This window comes from Tribolium madens, unplaced genomic scaffold (genome assembly GCF_015345945.1).
Source record: "Tribolium madens isolate multiple individuals breed KSU strain unplaced genomic scaffold, Tmad_KSU_1.1 Scaffold_97;HRSCAF=244;Tcas5.2_LG3a, whole genome shotgun sequence".
NCBI lineage: Eukaryota > Metazoa > Arthropoda > Insecta > Coleoptera > Tenebrionidae > Tribolium > Tribolium madens.
Window position 1 is genome coordinate 7,353,385 of NW_025401069.1, and position 16,844 is coordinate 7,370,228.

Below are 16,844 nucleotides of genomic sequence, written 5' to 3' on the forward strand. Positions count from 1 at the left end.
GAATAAATCTCTCTTTTTGTATACAGATATTTGTCGAGTTGGATGAGCTGTTTTCAAGCAACGAAGAGCGAGAGTGGAAAGAAACGGCTCGCTGGATCAAATACGAGGAAGATGTGGAGGAAGGTGTTGACAGATGGGGAAAGCCACATGTTGCATCGTTGAGCTTTCATTCTTTGTTAAATCTGAGGAAATGTCTTGAAGATGGACTTGTTATTCTTGATATGGAGGAGCGGGATTTGACTGCTATTGCGTACAGAATTTCAGAAGAATTGTATAAAGAAGAGTTGATCAGGGAAGAAGACAAGGGAAAAATTATGAGAGTTTTACTGCTTAGGCATAGACATGTTAATGACCATCACGAGAGAGGGTTTAAGTTTTCAAGAAAACACAGTTACGCATCATTACAGGTAAGGAGTGTTTTTTATATAGACGTTCGATGTTGCCTATTATTTGGTGTTTTTAACAAAAAAATGGTTGACCAATTTTCCAGTTATGGCAAACTGTCGTATTTGTACATATACAATTTAAGTTTAGCATAATTAATTTAGTTGGCTATTACTTAGTACGTAGTTACTACAAAAAACTTAGTACTACTACAAATGGTTTTATTAAATAAATCTTTACTTAATCTATTTTATCAAGAACAGAAAGTGACTTGTAATAACTGAAAGGAAATTATAAATAAAATTGATGTATTGATTTTCGAAGAAAGACTATTTTAGTCAACCTTGAATAGAATTTTGTGTATAAATAAATTAAACGCAAAATTTGAAATATGTGAGCTTAGCTCCTGAAAAAATCTACCAATTTCGTATTTAATCTTACGCAAGGAGAAAATTGAACAACGTGTTTTTTATTGATAAGGGAAAAATTGGAGCACAAAATTAATTCTATTGGTAGATTGTGTTCAACGAATTTCTTCTAGTAAATCCATTGTCCAGTAACCTTTTTTAAGAAAAATAAGCGGATAATTACTGTTTTAATTAACTTCATGTACGATTTTTGGCACTTGAAAATATATTCTTTTGATTTAAATTATCCTACACTAAGCATCTACTTATACAAACTTTTATTTCAACTAAATTACAGTTGCAGTTAACACCGATTTAAGCCGATTTAACTAAATCCAATCGCAGTCTGATTTCGCTAATAAAATCGTTTTATAGTTGTATCGTATCATTTAAAAATAATACGAATTGTGCAAATACCAAAGTTAAAATTTATACAGGGTGTTCAAAAAATCGTGCACTTCCGTGACACTGTGTCATCGGGTGGTACGCTAGACAACAAGAAAAATGTTTAAAAAATTCTCTAAAAATGCGAACTTATGAGAGTTTAAATTTTGGACTATGACTATTTATTTCTGCTGGAGAAATAATTTTCCAAGTTTTTTTGATACAGGCTATTAGAAGAGGAAACAAAGAAGCTGTATCCTAAATTGTAATTCTGTTTAGTGTTATTTGTGGCTTTTATTGGCAAAATTTTTACCTTTAGTAAATAATTATAAAAAAAACATACAAGATCATCAGTATCATTAAATAGACTTAAAAAAATGTCAAATGTCAAAAAATAAACGTCAAATTTTTTTGACAGATAGAATTTTTTAAACATTTTTTCAGTACTCTGGGGGACTACCCAATTACTCCCTTTCAAGGAAGTGCGCGATTTTTTGAACAACTTGTATAACAGGAGCAAAATAACTGTTGTATCGCAAGTGAAGCCGTACAAATACTTTTGCAAGTATTTATCTGGAAGAAAATATCCAGGAAAATGCTTGCTTGTATGAAATCAGATGCCTCACAAAGGAATCTTTTGTGTTGATTTTTAATCAAAAGTTCACTGTCTTAACTTTATGTTTTCTTCGGCTCGAATGTTGTTTAATTAAATTGAACATTTTGTGTGTTGCAACTTTGTTACAAAATGTAGTTTATTGTCAATAAAGGTCAGTTTGAGCTGCTATAAGTTCCATTACAATTAACTTACTGAAATTACAGATAAAAGAGTTGCTGGATAAATTGTATTTAAATCAATCTGTTTTGCAAAGTTTCATAAAAGTCGGAAATCTTATGAATTATTCTGATAGGGACTAATAATAATAATGACACGCAGGTTTTTAATAGAAGGTTTTTGATTTTACAATGTAGCTATGCGAGCATGATTGTTTTTCTTACCGATTTCGAACTCATCATCAGAGAAATGTTCGCTGTTATTATTTTTTTACTACTTAGTGTCATCAGAAACATTTCTTTTTCAAATTGCAATCTCAGTTTAATTGCGAAATCGTCGAACTATTCAGTTAATTTTTATTTTGTACCAATCACATGCCTGGCTTTCTATAAAGGATCGACATTGGGAATTATCCTTTAATTAGTGTTGCCTGTCAAGGGTGTATGTGACATTTATTTTTGCACACTGCAACTAATGTATTACGGCACGATTCTAATAAATACACTTGGGACGCTCGCGCAATCTTCGTGTTCTAAAGCACTTTGATTGAGATTGTTTTGGACAAATCTTTGTTTACTTTCTTTTGTAACAAATAAAGCTTGTTTTTGCAAGAAATTTTAAACTTTGAAATAAAGGATTGCACGACTACCAGCCGCACATACGTTTATGGGAATTCAAATAAAATAATGTCTGAGTTCTACACAATAGATTGCCTTTGGGCATGAAACATTTTGCAAACTTAAAAAAAAATATGTTTTTTTCTCTCGATAAGAAACCTCTCCACTGTGAATGATTTCATGTGCGGGATTCTATAAAATTCTGAAATTGCAAAATCGATTTTATTAACTTGGAATGTACACCTAATATCAAAATTATCTTCATGATAATTAAGTTTCTTCATAAGCGCGAGTTATTCGATTACAACATAGTAGGTCATTTAAAGAAGAGAGGGGCCGTATTCATGTTCAAACATGTTAAAACGAATCTGTGGAAGAACAAGTTAAAATCCATTCATTAGTTTTTAACCTACCTGTTCAGGGTGTGAGTTTTTACCTGATACTTACGTCTACAATAATGCAGTCAAAAGCGAACAGTTTTCTTAAATAAAGAAAATTGTATACCTAGTAATTGTTTTAATAATTTACATTTACAAATTAAGTTATTCTTAATTTTTATATTTTTCTTTTATTGAAACCTTAAAAAAATATAATAATATTTTCCGGAGTTGGTCAATGCGACCACCAAATAAACTTAACCCTCTTAAAAGTAAAAGTTGAGGATTAAGAAGACCCACCAATACTTGCGGGGGGTCAACTTTAACTTGGAAAATTCAATTACGGTCATATTTTTGTCTTTCAGTTTGCTTTGACGGAAGCGGTTTGTTATTAGCAATAATGGCAAATCAAGCAGCAAAGTAGAAGAAATGTTGAAAATAAAATAAATTATGTTAATCAGAAAATTTATGAATAGGTTCACATTTGTTAAATCAGTATGTAGCAATGATTTGCCAAATTCATTTTAATTAAATAAAATAAAAATGTTTTAGTTTACTTTCTACTTGACATTTTCTTTATTTTATTTTCTTCATGGTCCAAGTCCAACAGATTTAATTTTTTTATTAATAATAAAATTATGAAATTATTAGTAGCTTCTATTATTAAACAGACTCAATACGGAAAATCGCTTCTTTGTTAATAGGCAATTAATTATTATCGAGCTCGTTACATGCAAGTTGAACAAAAAGTATGGATCCAAGCGGGTGTTTTTTCGTTCAGAATGTAATAATTATTAATAAAAATTAAAGTGCTAAAAACTCGGCTAAAAAAATATGATCGTGTTTTGAGAATGAAATTTTGTTTTATTTTTAGGTTAAGCGGTTTTATTTAAATGACAACTTATACGTATCAGTTTTTTTTCGATAAACATTGAATAAAATTTAGATAGTTGTAATGCTTAGACCATAGCTTTTGTAAAAAAAAAGGTTTTTATAGTGGGTTGCCATTTGGAAAATGACCAAAAACAAAACAAAAATCGGAAAGTTTTTTTCTTAAGAAACATCACATTTTTTACAGTATTTTTATCATTCATCAATAGTTTAAACAAAAAACTTTTTGGTTCCGCATACTTTCTGTTTACCTGGTATATAAAATTAAAAATAAGTAAAATATTGTGGCTAAACTTGCAACGTTAAAATTTATTTTTTACACTTTTTATTGTGTTCAACTTCATAAAAGGACTTTTCGCAAACCAGAATTTTGCTTCAAGTTGAATCTAAAGATTTAATGAATTGTCAAAACATTACATGTGGATTTGAACAAATTAATTTAATGCATATTTTTTCCAAATGCTAAGCTAGGTATATTAAATATTTGTAGTCAAAAATTTTCATTTGTGCCATTAAGAAGAGAAGGGATTTTTCTTGTTTAGACTTGTTAAAACGGGCCTCTATATAAGAATCAAATCATCACAACTAACTAACTCAGTGCCATTCGGTAGCTTTTTACATTACCTACCTAGTTTATCAAGGGTGGTTTTTACCCGCTGTGTGTTAACTAACAGTCTGTTCAAATGTGAATATGTTTTTGTTAAAATTGTTACAATCATCTGCAAGTCAAGAAATCGATATTGAAAATGGTTTTGCTTCAACACAAGTAAATTTTTAATAAAATTGCATGCATATACGTTTGTATTTAGTCGAAGATTGTGTAGGAAATAGGTTTTTCGTATTTGTTTTTCGTACAAACATGAAGGGTCAAATGGAGCAAACGTATTACTAGGCATTCAATCCATTGATTAGGTTTTATATACTTAAGCCTAAACCTGTTTGGTCCGAGATTAAATACAAAAGATGTAATCGTTTTTAAGAATGAAGATTTTGGAAATACTTTTTGTGACTTCTGCATTTTTTTAAATTGCAACCAACCTAGTATGAAAATTATTTTTAGACATCTACTAAATTTCATGTCAATATATCCATACATTTTAGCGACTTTAATTTAAGGAAAGAAACCCGCTTAATTTCATGTCTTTTGATTAGCCTGTTTAAGTATGGAGAAACTCATTTTTTATTACTTAATTTAATGTTATTACAGCAAAATTGAAACATTCTCCATTTTTTCCTCTTTTAAAATCTTAATTTTGCTTTTAAACCAAAAATAATCATTCTTGTAATTATACAGGGTGTACTAAAACTATGTTACGGTGTCTAGAAGCATTTGGTGAGCGAGGGAATATATTTAAAAAATTCTTGGTTTTTATTTTTCTGCACAGTGGGGGTTTTGTCTTCAAACGTTGTTAGTTGTATTTATTATTACTAAGTAACACTCAAAATGCAATTAAAATATGCAGAATGGAAGGTAGATTAATAATCTTTAACGCAATGTCTATTGTCTTTAATATTTAATGCGATTTACCTCTTCTAAATTATCGATAATTACGCAAAAATCGATGCGGCAACGTTTAAAGGTAACAATGAATTCAAGAATTGAATTATTTTATGGCAACTCTTTTGATTTTCTCAAGGTAGTTACACGCAGTTGCCAGATTTACGATAAAATAAAATGATTAACATCAAGAATTTTTTTAATATTTTTTTCTCACTTACCAAATGCTTCTAGACAACGTACCATAGTTTTAGTGCGGCATTTTTAAACACCCTGTATATTGGTGTAGATCATGTTGTATGTTACTTCGAGATGTACCTACTTCTAATAATGTATAAATACTACTATAATAATAATGGGTACTTGTAATATGTAATGCTGTATAAATATTAATTTGTCCATCAGGAGTATTGCTTGGTTCAGTTAGTTCAATTCAGTTTTCTGATTTATTAAAATGAATTCCTCAACATTCATCATTACATATTTGGAAAGAAACCATGTGCTAACAAATCATTACCTTTTCCATCAAAACTGCTCGAACATACTCCTTTTTGACATCGTGTATTAAGATTATGATTAAGTAACGTATTAGAAAATGAAATAACTACTGGTTTAATACTGTATAGTGGTGTTTATTATATTTTTCGCTAATCTGTTGAAAAGCTAAAAATACGACAGTTTGCTGACAATGTCTCTCTAGGGGTTATTGTTGAAAAAGATAATGCTTACAGTCACTGTGGCTGGAAGACGGCGTAAGCTACGATGCTGTGATGATGGCCCGCTGCTCCGTGTGTTCTTCACAGGGACAGCTGTGTCTTCTGCACGCTATGACTCGCGGTCCTTCTTACCCACACGTAATGTCCACGTGTGTCTCTTTTTTCCAACTTGAATGTGTTTTTCAATAAATGTTTTATTACCCCAAATTTTGCTAAAATTTTTATTTGATTTTATGTATCGCTGATTGCTTTGCTTTACAAGTAATAGCGACTGTCGCTTTGGCTGTTTTTAAACCCAGTTGTTTGCTTGCAATAATTAGTTTTGAATTATTTTGTTTGGATATGTCGAAACTCTGCATGTAGCTTCCGAATTTTAATTTTTTTTGTCAAAACAGAACACGTTCGTGGATGTTGGGTGTGATACATTTTTAATGCAAGTTCGTCTACTAACGTTTTAATTATTTAGATATCACCAACAAGTCGACACCTAATAAGAATAATATAAACAGTTATCAGTAATATTGCTGACAGAAATTTATAAACGGTTAAAGCTATTATTTGAGGGGAAATAATTATAAATAGAATAGATAATTTGCTTTGATATCTGTGTGCACATTTATTACAATCATTTGATCTCTAAGAACGAAACCGAAAATATTTATTTGAAATTATTGAAGATTGTAATAGTGAGAAACAAATTTTTTGTCTTATTGAAAATTAAGACAAAAAAATAAAATTATTGTTTATTCAATGTATACATAATTATATCGGTTATATTTCTATTGTTTAATTGCGTCTTTCATTTTTTGTAAATAGAAAATCGAAAAACATTTAAAATAAATACATGCACATTGTGTGATTTTTATTTACATATGTACTTTWTTAATCATTTTAGAGTGGATTTTAAYTCTATATTTAAAAGGCCACTTAATGTGATTACTCTAAATTGAAATTATATTATATTTTTGCTGTCACCCTAAAAATTTATAAACGGTTAAAGCTATTATTTGAGGGGAAATAATTATAAATAGAATAGATAATTTACTTTGATATCTGTGTGCACATTTATTACAATCATTTGATCTCTAAGAACGAAACAGAAAATATTTATTTGAAATTATTGAAGATTGTAATAGTGAGAAACAAATTTTTTGTCTTATTGAAAATTAAGACAAAAAAATAAAATTATTGTTTATTCAATGTACGAGTATACATAATTATATCGGTTATATTTCAATTGTTTAATTGCGTCTTGCATTTTTTGTAAATGGAAAATCGAAAATCGATTGTAATAGTGAGAAACAAATTTTTTGTCTTATTGAAAATTAAGACAAAAAAATAGAATTATTGTTTATTCAATGTATACATAATTATATCGGTTATATTTCAATTGTTTAATTGCGTCTTGCATTTTTTGTAAATGGAAAATCGAAAAACATTTAAAATAAATACATGCACATTGTATGATTTTTATTTACATATGTACTTTTTTAATCATTTTAGAGTGGATTTTAACTCTATATTTAAAAGGCCACTTAATGTGATTACTCTAAATTGAAATTATATTATATTTTTGCTGTCATCCTAAAAATTGAACTTTTTATTGTAAATAGTAATGAATTTGTGAAGAATGAATAAACTCTTTGAAATAAGTTTCTTTATAAGATGATTTATACAAAGCTGATTTTTATCATTTAGTTACAAGTTTTGTTTTAACTATTTTGATACTCATATACCTGTATACATATCTCATATTATCACATTATGTTGTCTATTAATACCTAATAGATAATAAAATAGGGTTTTTTAATTTCCAAACGGACAAAGACTTCAACGAATTCTTATAAACGATTCAAATTAAGTAATAAATAAATTACGAGCAATTTAAGTTTTTTCAATTTTTTTTCTTTGAATCAAATGTTATATAACTAATTTAGGTAACGTAGCTTGGAAATATTGATATCTGTGTAATTTAAAATATATAACTGCCAAAAAGATAAAAGTGTAGAATGTATCCGTTATTATAAAAACTTATGCATTACAAAAGTCGAATAAAAGATGAACAATTAATTGTATTGTATTTGTGACACTGCTAATTTAATTGAAAATCTCGTAGCTTTATTATGTTGTAAAAATTGCAGACGCTTTTGTGCTATTTACTTCTGAAACATTTACAAAATTCGTTTGCGTTGAATAACTTTATTACAATTTTCATAGTTTTTGCACTAATATTTTTATCTAATCAGGTAGAAGTACCATTGCTTGATTTTGCTCATAGTTCCTACCCTCATTTTCTTGTTATTTTCACTCGAATTTTTCTTGTTTAGAACCTCCACGATGCCGAAAAGAAGAAATTTAGTATTTCGAGTGAAAGTTACAAGAACGGCGGAACGACCGACGCTGGCAGCCGGCTGATGGGTCCCGACCAAACCGTTATCGACATAAAAGAAGAAATGTATTCTGCAAGTTCCGAAGACGTCCGCAGGGCACGCAACGATGCAATCCTAAAACGAATTCCTCCGGGAGCCCAAAGCTCCAGCATTCTCGTCGGCGAAGTCGATTTCCTCGAGCAACCGGCCATGGCGTTCTTGCGACTAGCCGAGGGAGTCATGATTCCCTCGCTCATCGAAGTAAACATACCAGTGAGATTTATTTTTATTCTTTTGGGACCGAAGAAAGCTAATTTGGACTATCACGAAGTGGGCAGATCAATTTCGACTCTCATGGCCAATCAGCAGTTCCATAACATTGCTTACGGGGCCAGCAATCGCAAGGCGCTCCTCTCGGCCATCAACGAGTTCTTAGACGACAGCATCGTGCTGCCTCCCGGGGACTGGGAGCGCCAGGCGCTGCTGCCCATAGAGGAGATCAAGGCGAAGAGCGAGTTGATAAAACGGCGGAAGGAAAACGCTCTGAAGTCGGCGGAGGAGGCGCAGGGCGTAACCAAGACGCTGCTGGCGGTGGAAGAGGAAAAGAAGCCGCCGTATCCCAACCCCCTTGAGAGGACGCGGCGGCCGTGGGGTGGCCTAATCAACGACTTGAAGCGTCGTTATCCGTACTTCAAGAGCGACGTCATCGACGGAATCAACGCGCAATGCTTTGCGGCGGCAATTTTCATGTACTTCGCGGCGGTGTCGGGGGCCATAGCCTTCGGAGGGCTGCTGGGGGCCAAAACCAACGGATTCATCGGCATATCTGAAACTCTGTTGTCTACCTCCGCTGCAGGAATTATTTTTGCTATCTTGTCGGGACAGCCACTTGTGATCGTCGGCAGCACAGGACCACTTCTCCTGTTTGACGAAAGTTTATACGAATTTTGCAAATCCAGTGGTTTTGAGGATTTATTTTTGACGACGCGTGTGTATATCGGACTTTGGTTAGGTGTAATAGGACTTGTAGTGGCTTGTTTAGAAGGAAGCGTTCTTGTTAAATTATTCACTCGGTTCACTGAAGACATTTTCTCAGCGCTTATCGTTTTACTTTACATAATTGAAAGTGTTATGAAATTGTTTTTCTTGTACGATAGGCATCCACTTCTAGCAGATTACTGCGAGTCGGAAGATGCTTATTCCACTAACAATTCAGATCCTGAGTATTTTCCGGAAAATTATTATTTATCAAATGATACAATTATGCAAAATTTGACCAATGATTCGTATCCTCCAATGAACCTTGGCGGCAGGAGGCTACCAACACATGATATGCTCGGCCCAATTAATCAACCCAACACAGCTTTGTTTTGTACTATTTTGGCACTGGGAACGTTTGCTATCGCCTACTATCTGAAGTTGTTCCGAAATAGCCAGTTTTTGGGAAGAAGTGTAAGTATACTAAGATATTAAAAAAAGCTGGTTTTTGTGACAAAATAATTCACAAAATAATTCACTGCCTCATGCACGATGAGTCAAGCAAAAAAATGTTCAAAAAATACTCAAAATTGTTACGGGAGTTAACATGGAGCGTTAACAACTCGATTTTTTTAGAAAAAATATTTTTTGCATAGTGATTATGAAAGTTGAATTTTCATCACAATTAATCGTATAGTATATAAAGTTATACTTTTTTAAACGATTTCTATAGTTATATTTCTAGGGTTATTTCTATAGTTTTTAGAGTTCGTTACAAAAAGCTCGCAATACATTACGATATAATTTATCAAAATGATATTTGCTTGATTAACAAGAGCTCTGCAAATTCGTGACTGACTTGGACTAAATTAAGACTTCACACTTGAACCAGACTTAAATTCAGATTAAAATATGCGTATTTTCTATCTTGAATTTATAATATAAATCAGTGAAGGGTTGCAAGGTTTTTCATGATTGAGAGGCGCGTGATGTTTACGTTTCCTTATGGAAGCTTCTATGCTGATCCATAGGCACGTGGATGGAGATAACATAACACGGGCTTTGTTATAATTTTATTCAAAAATATGAAAAACAAGCAAATTGAATTCATTTCTGACTGTTGAATTACTATCATGAAAGATGGGAGTATTGTATAGTCTTGAAATCATTACATTAACAGTTAACATTTAATATTTTTTGTCGAAAAACAACGAAAAAAAAACACTGAATTTTACTTAAATACACCTGTCTTTTTTAATTAAATACTTTACGAAGAGTTATTTATGGTTTTACAAAATCAAGTCGTTACCAACGTCCACCTCATGAAAGTAACAAGTATATACCTACCTAATTTGCAATTAAATTAGTTTTCTGTGAATTTTTGGCTTAATTGTCCCTAAGCAATTACAGCAAAATTAATGCTTTAGCCGAATACAAGCAAAAGGTCATAAAAGTTTATTACGTCATAATTTCCAAATTTGCGAGGAATTTACGTATTCCTGTGTTGTGCTATGTGCAATCAAATGGAAACATAAAATAATGTAGAAACGTTGCAATTTTAAACGAAAATCTTTTTTACAAAGTTAACTTTTTAACCAACAGGAAGCAACCTAATACCCCTGTTACCATTTGCGTGATAGTAACCAATCAATTAATTTGGTTATAGATAATGAGTATAAATGGATTGAAGCAGCACTCAATTAGTTTACTTGCAGTGTTTTGGAAACAGTTCAGCATTTACTTAATGTATAGTTGTAATTAGGTACGAATTCGGAATTAACTATTTTGCATAGTCAAACGTCAAATTAAACGCGAATTAAAATGTGGTTGCAACTAAAGGTTATAAACCGGCTATAAATCTCATAAATTTGTAACTCTATCATGATACACGATCGCCGATATTTAGTAGCTATTACATTTCATTTACCATTTCGTGAAAGTGTTTGTTCAACTGTTTATTTCTCAGATCCATTTCTAGATGTTCGAGAATTTGAAAAATCTTTGTTATTCGTCGTGATTGCACTTTAATAACCAGTGTCAATAACGGCTATAAAACATGATATACAGGGACATTTTTTTTATTAGTATACATAGTCCTATGTTTACTTTTAAAAAAACCGAGTCAACTTCAATGCAATTATGATTAGCCGTTAGTCTAGGCATAGAGAACCAATATTACAAAGGCTTTAATATCGATAAATAAAAGACAAACTTTTAAAAACAACAATTAAATATTAATTAGAAAAAATTAAAACCCATCTAAACATGAAAAATATTTAATAATTAAAGCAAGTGTTCAAAATGCTTTTCTTGCAGTTCCAAACAATAACCCAAGCGATTTTAAAAACTCCGTCACTGCATTCCTGATAAATTCAGAATATATATTATTACATTCTGTACGCATACGTTTTTTCAGCTCTTTTTAAATTTTGTATTGGAACATTAGTATAAATTTTTATTTTTAAATACCCCCAAAGAAAAAAATCGTTAAGTGCCAAGTCTGACGATTGTGGGGGCTATGGGATGGGACTATATCTCCCGATTCACTTTGGTGTACATGGTATCATAAATGGTATTAACTTTTTAAAGCTGCGCTTTAGTTTCAAGACTGACACTTGACACAAAAATATTTTTAAAGCTTGAAATGTTGGTCGCCTACCTATGAAATTGACTCGGTCTTTTTAACTGAATAAAGTCTGTTTTTTTTTTAAATGGAAATTACCAAGTCAAAATTTGGGTGAAAAAATTGTTAGCAGCTTGTCTCCATAGTCACAAATTTTGTTTGCTCTTTGTTTTTGTCCCCAGAAATTTTATTAAAAAATTATGGTAATGTTCCCAAATTGAGATGTTGTCAAAATTTTGACTTTTATGAATCTTGTGTGCCTGTTTGCTTTTTGAAAGCGCTATAATTGGATACCTGAAGACAGACATCATTACCTAAGGTCTAAAGGCCGAATTCAGTGCTAACAATTTTGATAGAAACACACCGCAAGTAAGTACAATGTTGTGGACAAAAAAGAGGTTCTTGCTACAAAAACTTTAATGAAAAAGGATGTGTATACAGAAAAAAGTTATTCAGCAAAAGATACAAGTAGGTATTATGATGATTGGCAATAAATTTTGTGTAATTTTTTGAAATGAGCTCAAAGTTGATGCAATTTATAAATTCTTTTTCAGCTTCAGTTTCAAAATTGTTACTTTTTCAACTCGTTTCTCAAAAACGATGCACAAGATATTAATTTAATTGCGTTCTTTCCGAAGTTCTTTCTCATTCATGTTTATTTTGTATTCTTGTCAATTTCTTGCTGAAAATTGAGGATGTTTAGCAAACCTGCATTACAAATTGTGTCTACATTTTAACAGGCCCTTTTTCTAACTTTCTGCTTGCGAACTATTGGTTTACAAATTTCTAAAAACTGTTAGCAGTACCGAATTTGTACCTTTTTTGGTGTTTCTTCTCTAAATTTCTTACACGATTTTTTTGTGTTGACGTTTAATGACATTGTTTTCAAATTAATTCAAAAAACCGGAACTGCCAACTTCCTTTATTAAAATTACCATAAATGAATTTACTAGTGATGCCAACGTTAAGACTGTTTGGTATTTCCATTAAAAAAAAAACAGACTTTACATAGGCCTATGTATACTAATAAAAAGTGTCCCTGTATGTACAGGGTGTTTCACCTAACTTTACGAGGCATGCGCCTAATGTACGCACCCAAATATATAAAAGTGACAGAACACTGGATACAAAAAATACACATTTAATTATTTAATTTTTGGAAACCCATGACAGTATAGTTGTCAAACTAATCACTGTTTCATTAATAGTCATAAACTGCAGTTTTTCAGAAACAGTTATCATTTATTCTATCAATAGACTGCATGAATATGATTGTAGTTTATCTATCTTAATCACTAACTAACTTAAAAACGTTGTAATTTTTGAAAGGGTGAACAAACTAGAGAAGATTATCCAATTTTTTTTAAATTTGTAGTCGAGTTCATATCGGAATATATATTATTGATTGCATCTTACAGGCGCAGGCTTCGTAAAATTATGTGAAACACCGTGTATTACTGTGCATCAAAATTCACAGCTTTAAGCTGGTGTTTAACTGGTTGCATCACAGTTTGTTTTCCATCGAGTTGCTAATTAAATGTCTAGCTGTGCATATAAAATAAACACTATAGCAAATATTTTGTTTTATAACACATTTTACGAGCCACTAAAAGTTGCATAAACAAGAACTTCTCTGTTTGTATTTATCAAAAGTCAAATAAACCGACTCCTCTTTATAGGCAAGACGAGCGCTTGGGGATTTCGGCGTTCCAATAGCCATCATAACCATGGTTTTCGTGGACTACATGAATCCCGCGACATACACCGAGAAGCTCAACGTTCCCGAAGGCTTATCCCCGACAAAATCTGAAAAACGCGGCTGGTTTATCCCTCCCAACAGCCCCGATCCTTCCATGCCCATCTGGATCATGTTCGCCTCGGGAATACCGGCAATGCTCGTCTACATTCTTCTGTTTATGGAGACTCATATTGCCGAGTAATTAAACTGTTTATTATAACCACAAGCGAGCTTAAAACCTCCTTTCAGACTCATCATCGATAAGAAGGAACGCAAGCTGAAAAAAGGCAGCGGATTCCATTTAGATATAGTGCTCATCTGTTTAATCAACATCTTGTGCGGCTTTTTCGGCCTGCCCTGGATTTGCGCCGCCACCGTGCGATCTATTGCTCACGTCTCGGCGTTGACTGTTATGTCGAGAACACACGCCCCCGGCGAAAAACCGCACCTGATCGAAGTCAAGGAACAAAGGATTTCTGCATTGGCTGTGTCTATTCTGGTTGGACTTTCGGTGCTTATGTCGCCCTTATTGAAGAGGGTTCCGATGGCGGTACTCTTCGGGGTGTTCCTCTACATGGGGGCGGCTTCCATCGACGGGATTCAGTTCTTTGATCGCATTAAGCTGCTGTTTATGCCAGTAAAGCATCATCCACAGGCGTCCTACGTCAGGAAGGTGAGTCTTTTTTAGTTGTAAGAAAACAAACAATATTCTGCTTCGAAATAAACCGATTATTTCTATACGCGCATTGTTTATGTAGCATAGATGTTGATAAAAACATAAAGACAAAGTTCACAGTCTTCAAGTGCACATTGCAATGTTTTGATTATGTAAAAGGGGGGTTTCGAGTTAAGTTTACATTTGTTGCACTGTTGATAACTTTAAAAGAACATTAACATATTCACAGTTTACACTTTGATTCTCGCGAGATATACGAGATGCGAAGATCAATAAACTTTGGATTGATCCTGGGAATCTCCACCGAAATCAACTTTTAAATTCATGAGACATATATTGCACACCTTTTTCCAGTATAACAGTAATATTTTAACAGGAAGTTGCCCGTAAAGATCAAAGTTTTTATGGAGCTTTCACTTTTTCAACTATGTTTAGCTTAATTAAATTTTCATCTCAAAGACAGACTATTTCGGTGCAGTATTATAATTTAATTACTTGCACCATTTTCAAATCTAATTATTTACTTCATGAAGCATTATTTTTGAAGACTGTCAAGTGTACGAATAGACAGAATACAGTTAGCAATTAGTTCTAAAGCAGCTGACTTCATTTTCTCTATTCTATAATAAACTGGATCATCGTTTGAATGAAGCTCCGTTAGCTATCTACCTACCGTCAATTTGTAAGACAATTCAATCCGTTTTAAACAACATGATGATACATTAAAACCTACTCATTTAAAACGGGTCATTGCAACTTCGTTTTAAGTGTTCAATCTCAATTCTTCCACACCTTTTCCTAGTCGAAAATCAGTCGAGCGTTGCTTTGAAATTACTGTATGAGTATGGCTTATTAAAAGTAAGTGTTTTAACAGATTTATAATTGAAATTCTGCAACCAAGTATAAAAGCAAACAGATCTTATTAGATTTGTTGTAAAATTTAGGTTTATACACTTCAACTTTAATTAAGATCAAAGTTCTGCAGACTTTTTTGTTTAACATTCGGGTTTACTTTATTACTGCTGCTGCTAATTTTCGACTAGAAGTAGAAGTAGATTGCTTTATTTTAATTTTAATCAAGAGTTTCGTTAAATGCGATAAATTTATGGAAATTAGGGTTTACTTTGGTTCCTATAAAAACTGTATATGTTTAATACTTCAGTCTTTCTTAGACATCGTTTTAACCACTTGAGCAATAAAAAGTTAATTTGTTATTCAAAAGAGGGCGATGTAAAAAAATTTTATAGAGCTACAGATCAAATTAAAATTGAGTCCTGTGATAACAGAGTATAATAATTATAATTAATTTAATGAAACTTGTGTCTCTTGGTTGGCCATAACTCTCATAACTAAAAGATGAAATATATTTTAAGACGGCCATAAAAATGGACGCAATAGAGAAATAAAATTATATGATAATAACAGATTTCACTAGAATCTTAAAAGAAATTGAAATATCAAAGTTTTACTAAACATGTAAGCTATATTGTTTTTATTAAATTAGGTATATGTACAAAAAAAACATAATTAAATCAAATGAAAATGTCAGCATCAACATACACGAAAACAGTGAATGAAAGAACAATCTTTAATTCAACAAAAACCTTCAGATTTTAATTCCAAATTTTGGTGGATAATCGAACTGCAATTTGAATAAATATTGTTCTTTATTTTTAACAATATTTGTATATTAATACAATTATACTCGAAGTAATAGAAAACTAACGTTTAGACTGTTAATGCTTTCAGTTTAAATGATTTGTTTTATGAATTACTACTGTAAATAAAAACTGAAAATGCTGCTAAGTTCTAATTTTTGTAATTGTCACTCAAAGGAGTGTACTACTGTATAATGTTGGCAAAATTAAAACTTGCGAAGAAATCCCTGATTGAGCATCGTTTCCAAAGATGAAAAACCTGCTTCTGTGAAAAAGGGGACAATTAAGCGGCTAAAACATGCAATTACGTGAAAGTACGATAACCCGAAGTACCTGCTGTTTCACTTTTTTTACAAGTACTAAAACCGAGCAAACAATTGATTACAACATTTGCAAAAGAATGTGACATTATTATTTATAGATTATGTGTTAGCAGCAGATTTTTTCTGTTTAAACAACGAAAATTTAAGTGAATTAAATTTTGAGGATAAAAGGCTTGTAAAACATCCACCCAATTTAAGAACCAGCAACATCCTAATCTGCGTTGTACAATTTCCCTCTGTACATTTTTTAGCAGGTCTGAATTAATTTATGAAACAGTTTAACCAAAATTGCTGATGACCTCGGATGCAATTTGTGTGGGCACAGTTTAATACGTTAAAGAACTTAAAACGGTGCCGTTATGAATTGTTAAATGAGTGCTAAATTAAACACAGCATTTAAAGCGAAAATTGAAAACATTACAGAATACTCAAT

The 16,844-nt window shown here is 31.8% G+C and overlaps 1 protein-coding gene across 8 annotated transcripts in view; it reads left to right on the forward strand.

The window, feature by feature from the left end:
- LOC123015296 (band 3 anion transport protein) overlaps positions 1-16,844 on the forward strand; it is a 51,016-nt gene that overhangs the window by 26,336 nt on the left and 7,836 nt on the right. For 7 of the 8 annotated variants that reach the window (XM_044414963.1, XM_044414964.1, XM_044414965.1 and 4 more), the window contains 5 exons: positions 27-407; positions 6,062-6,184; positions 8,374-9,867; positions 13,696-13,952; positions 14,004-14,427. In XM_044414963.1, the coding sequence (XP_044270898.1) occupies positions 27-407; positions 6,062-6,184; positions 8,374-9,867; positions 13,696-13,952; positions 14,004-14,427 (2,679 nt within the window). The remainder of the gene's footprint in view (positions 1-26; positions 408-6,061; positions 6,185-8,373; positions 9,868-13,695; positions 13,953-14,003; positions 14,428-16,844) is intronic. The other variant, XM_044414967.1, reaches the window with a different exon arrangement.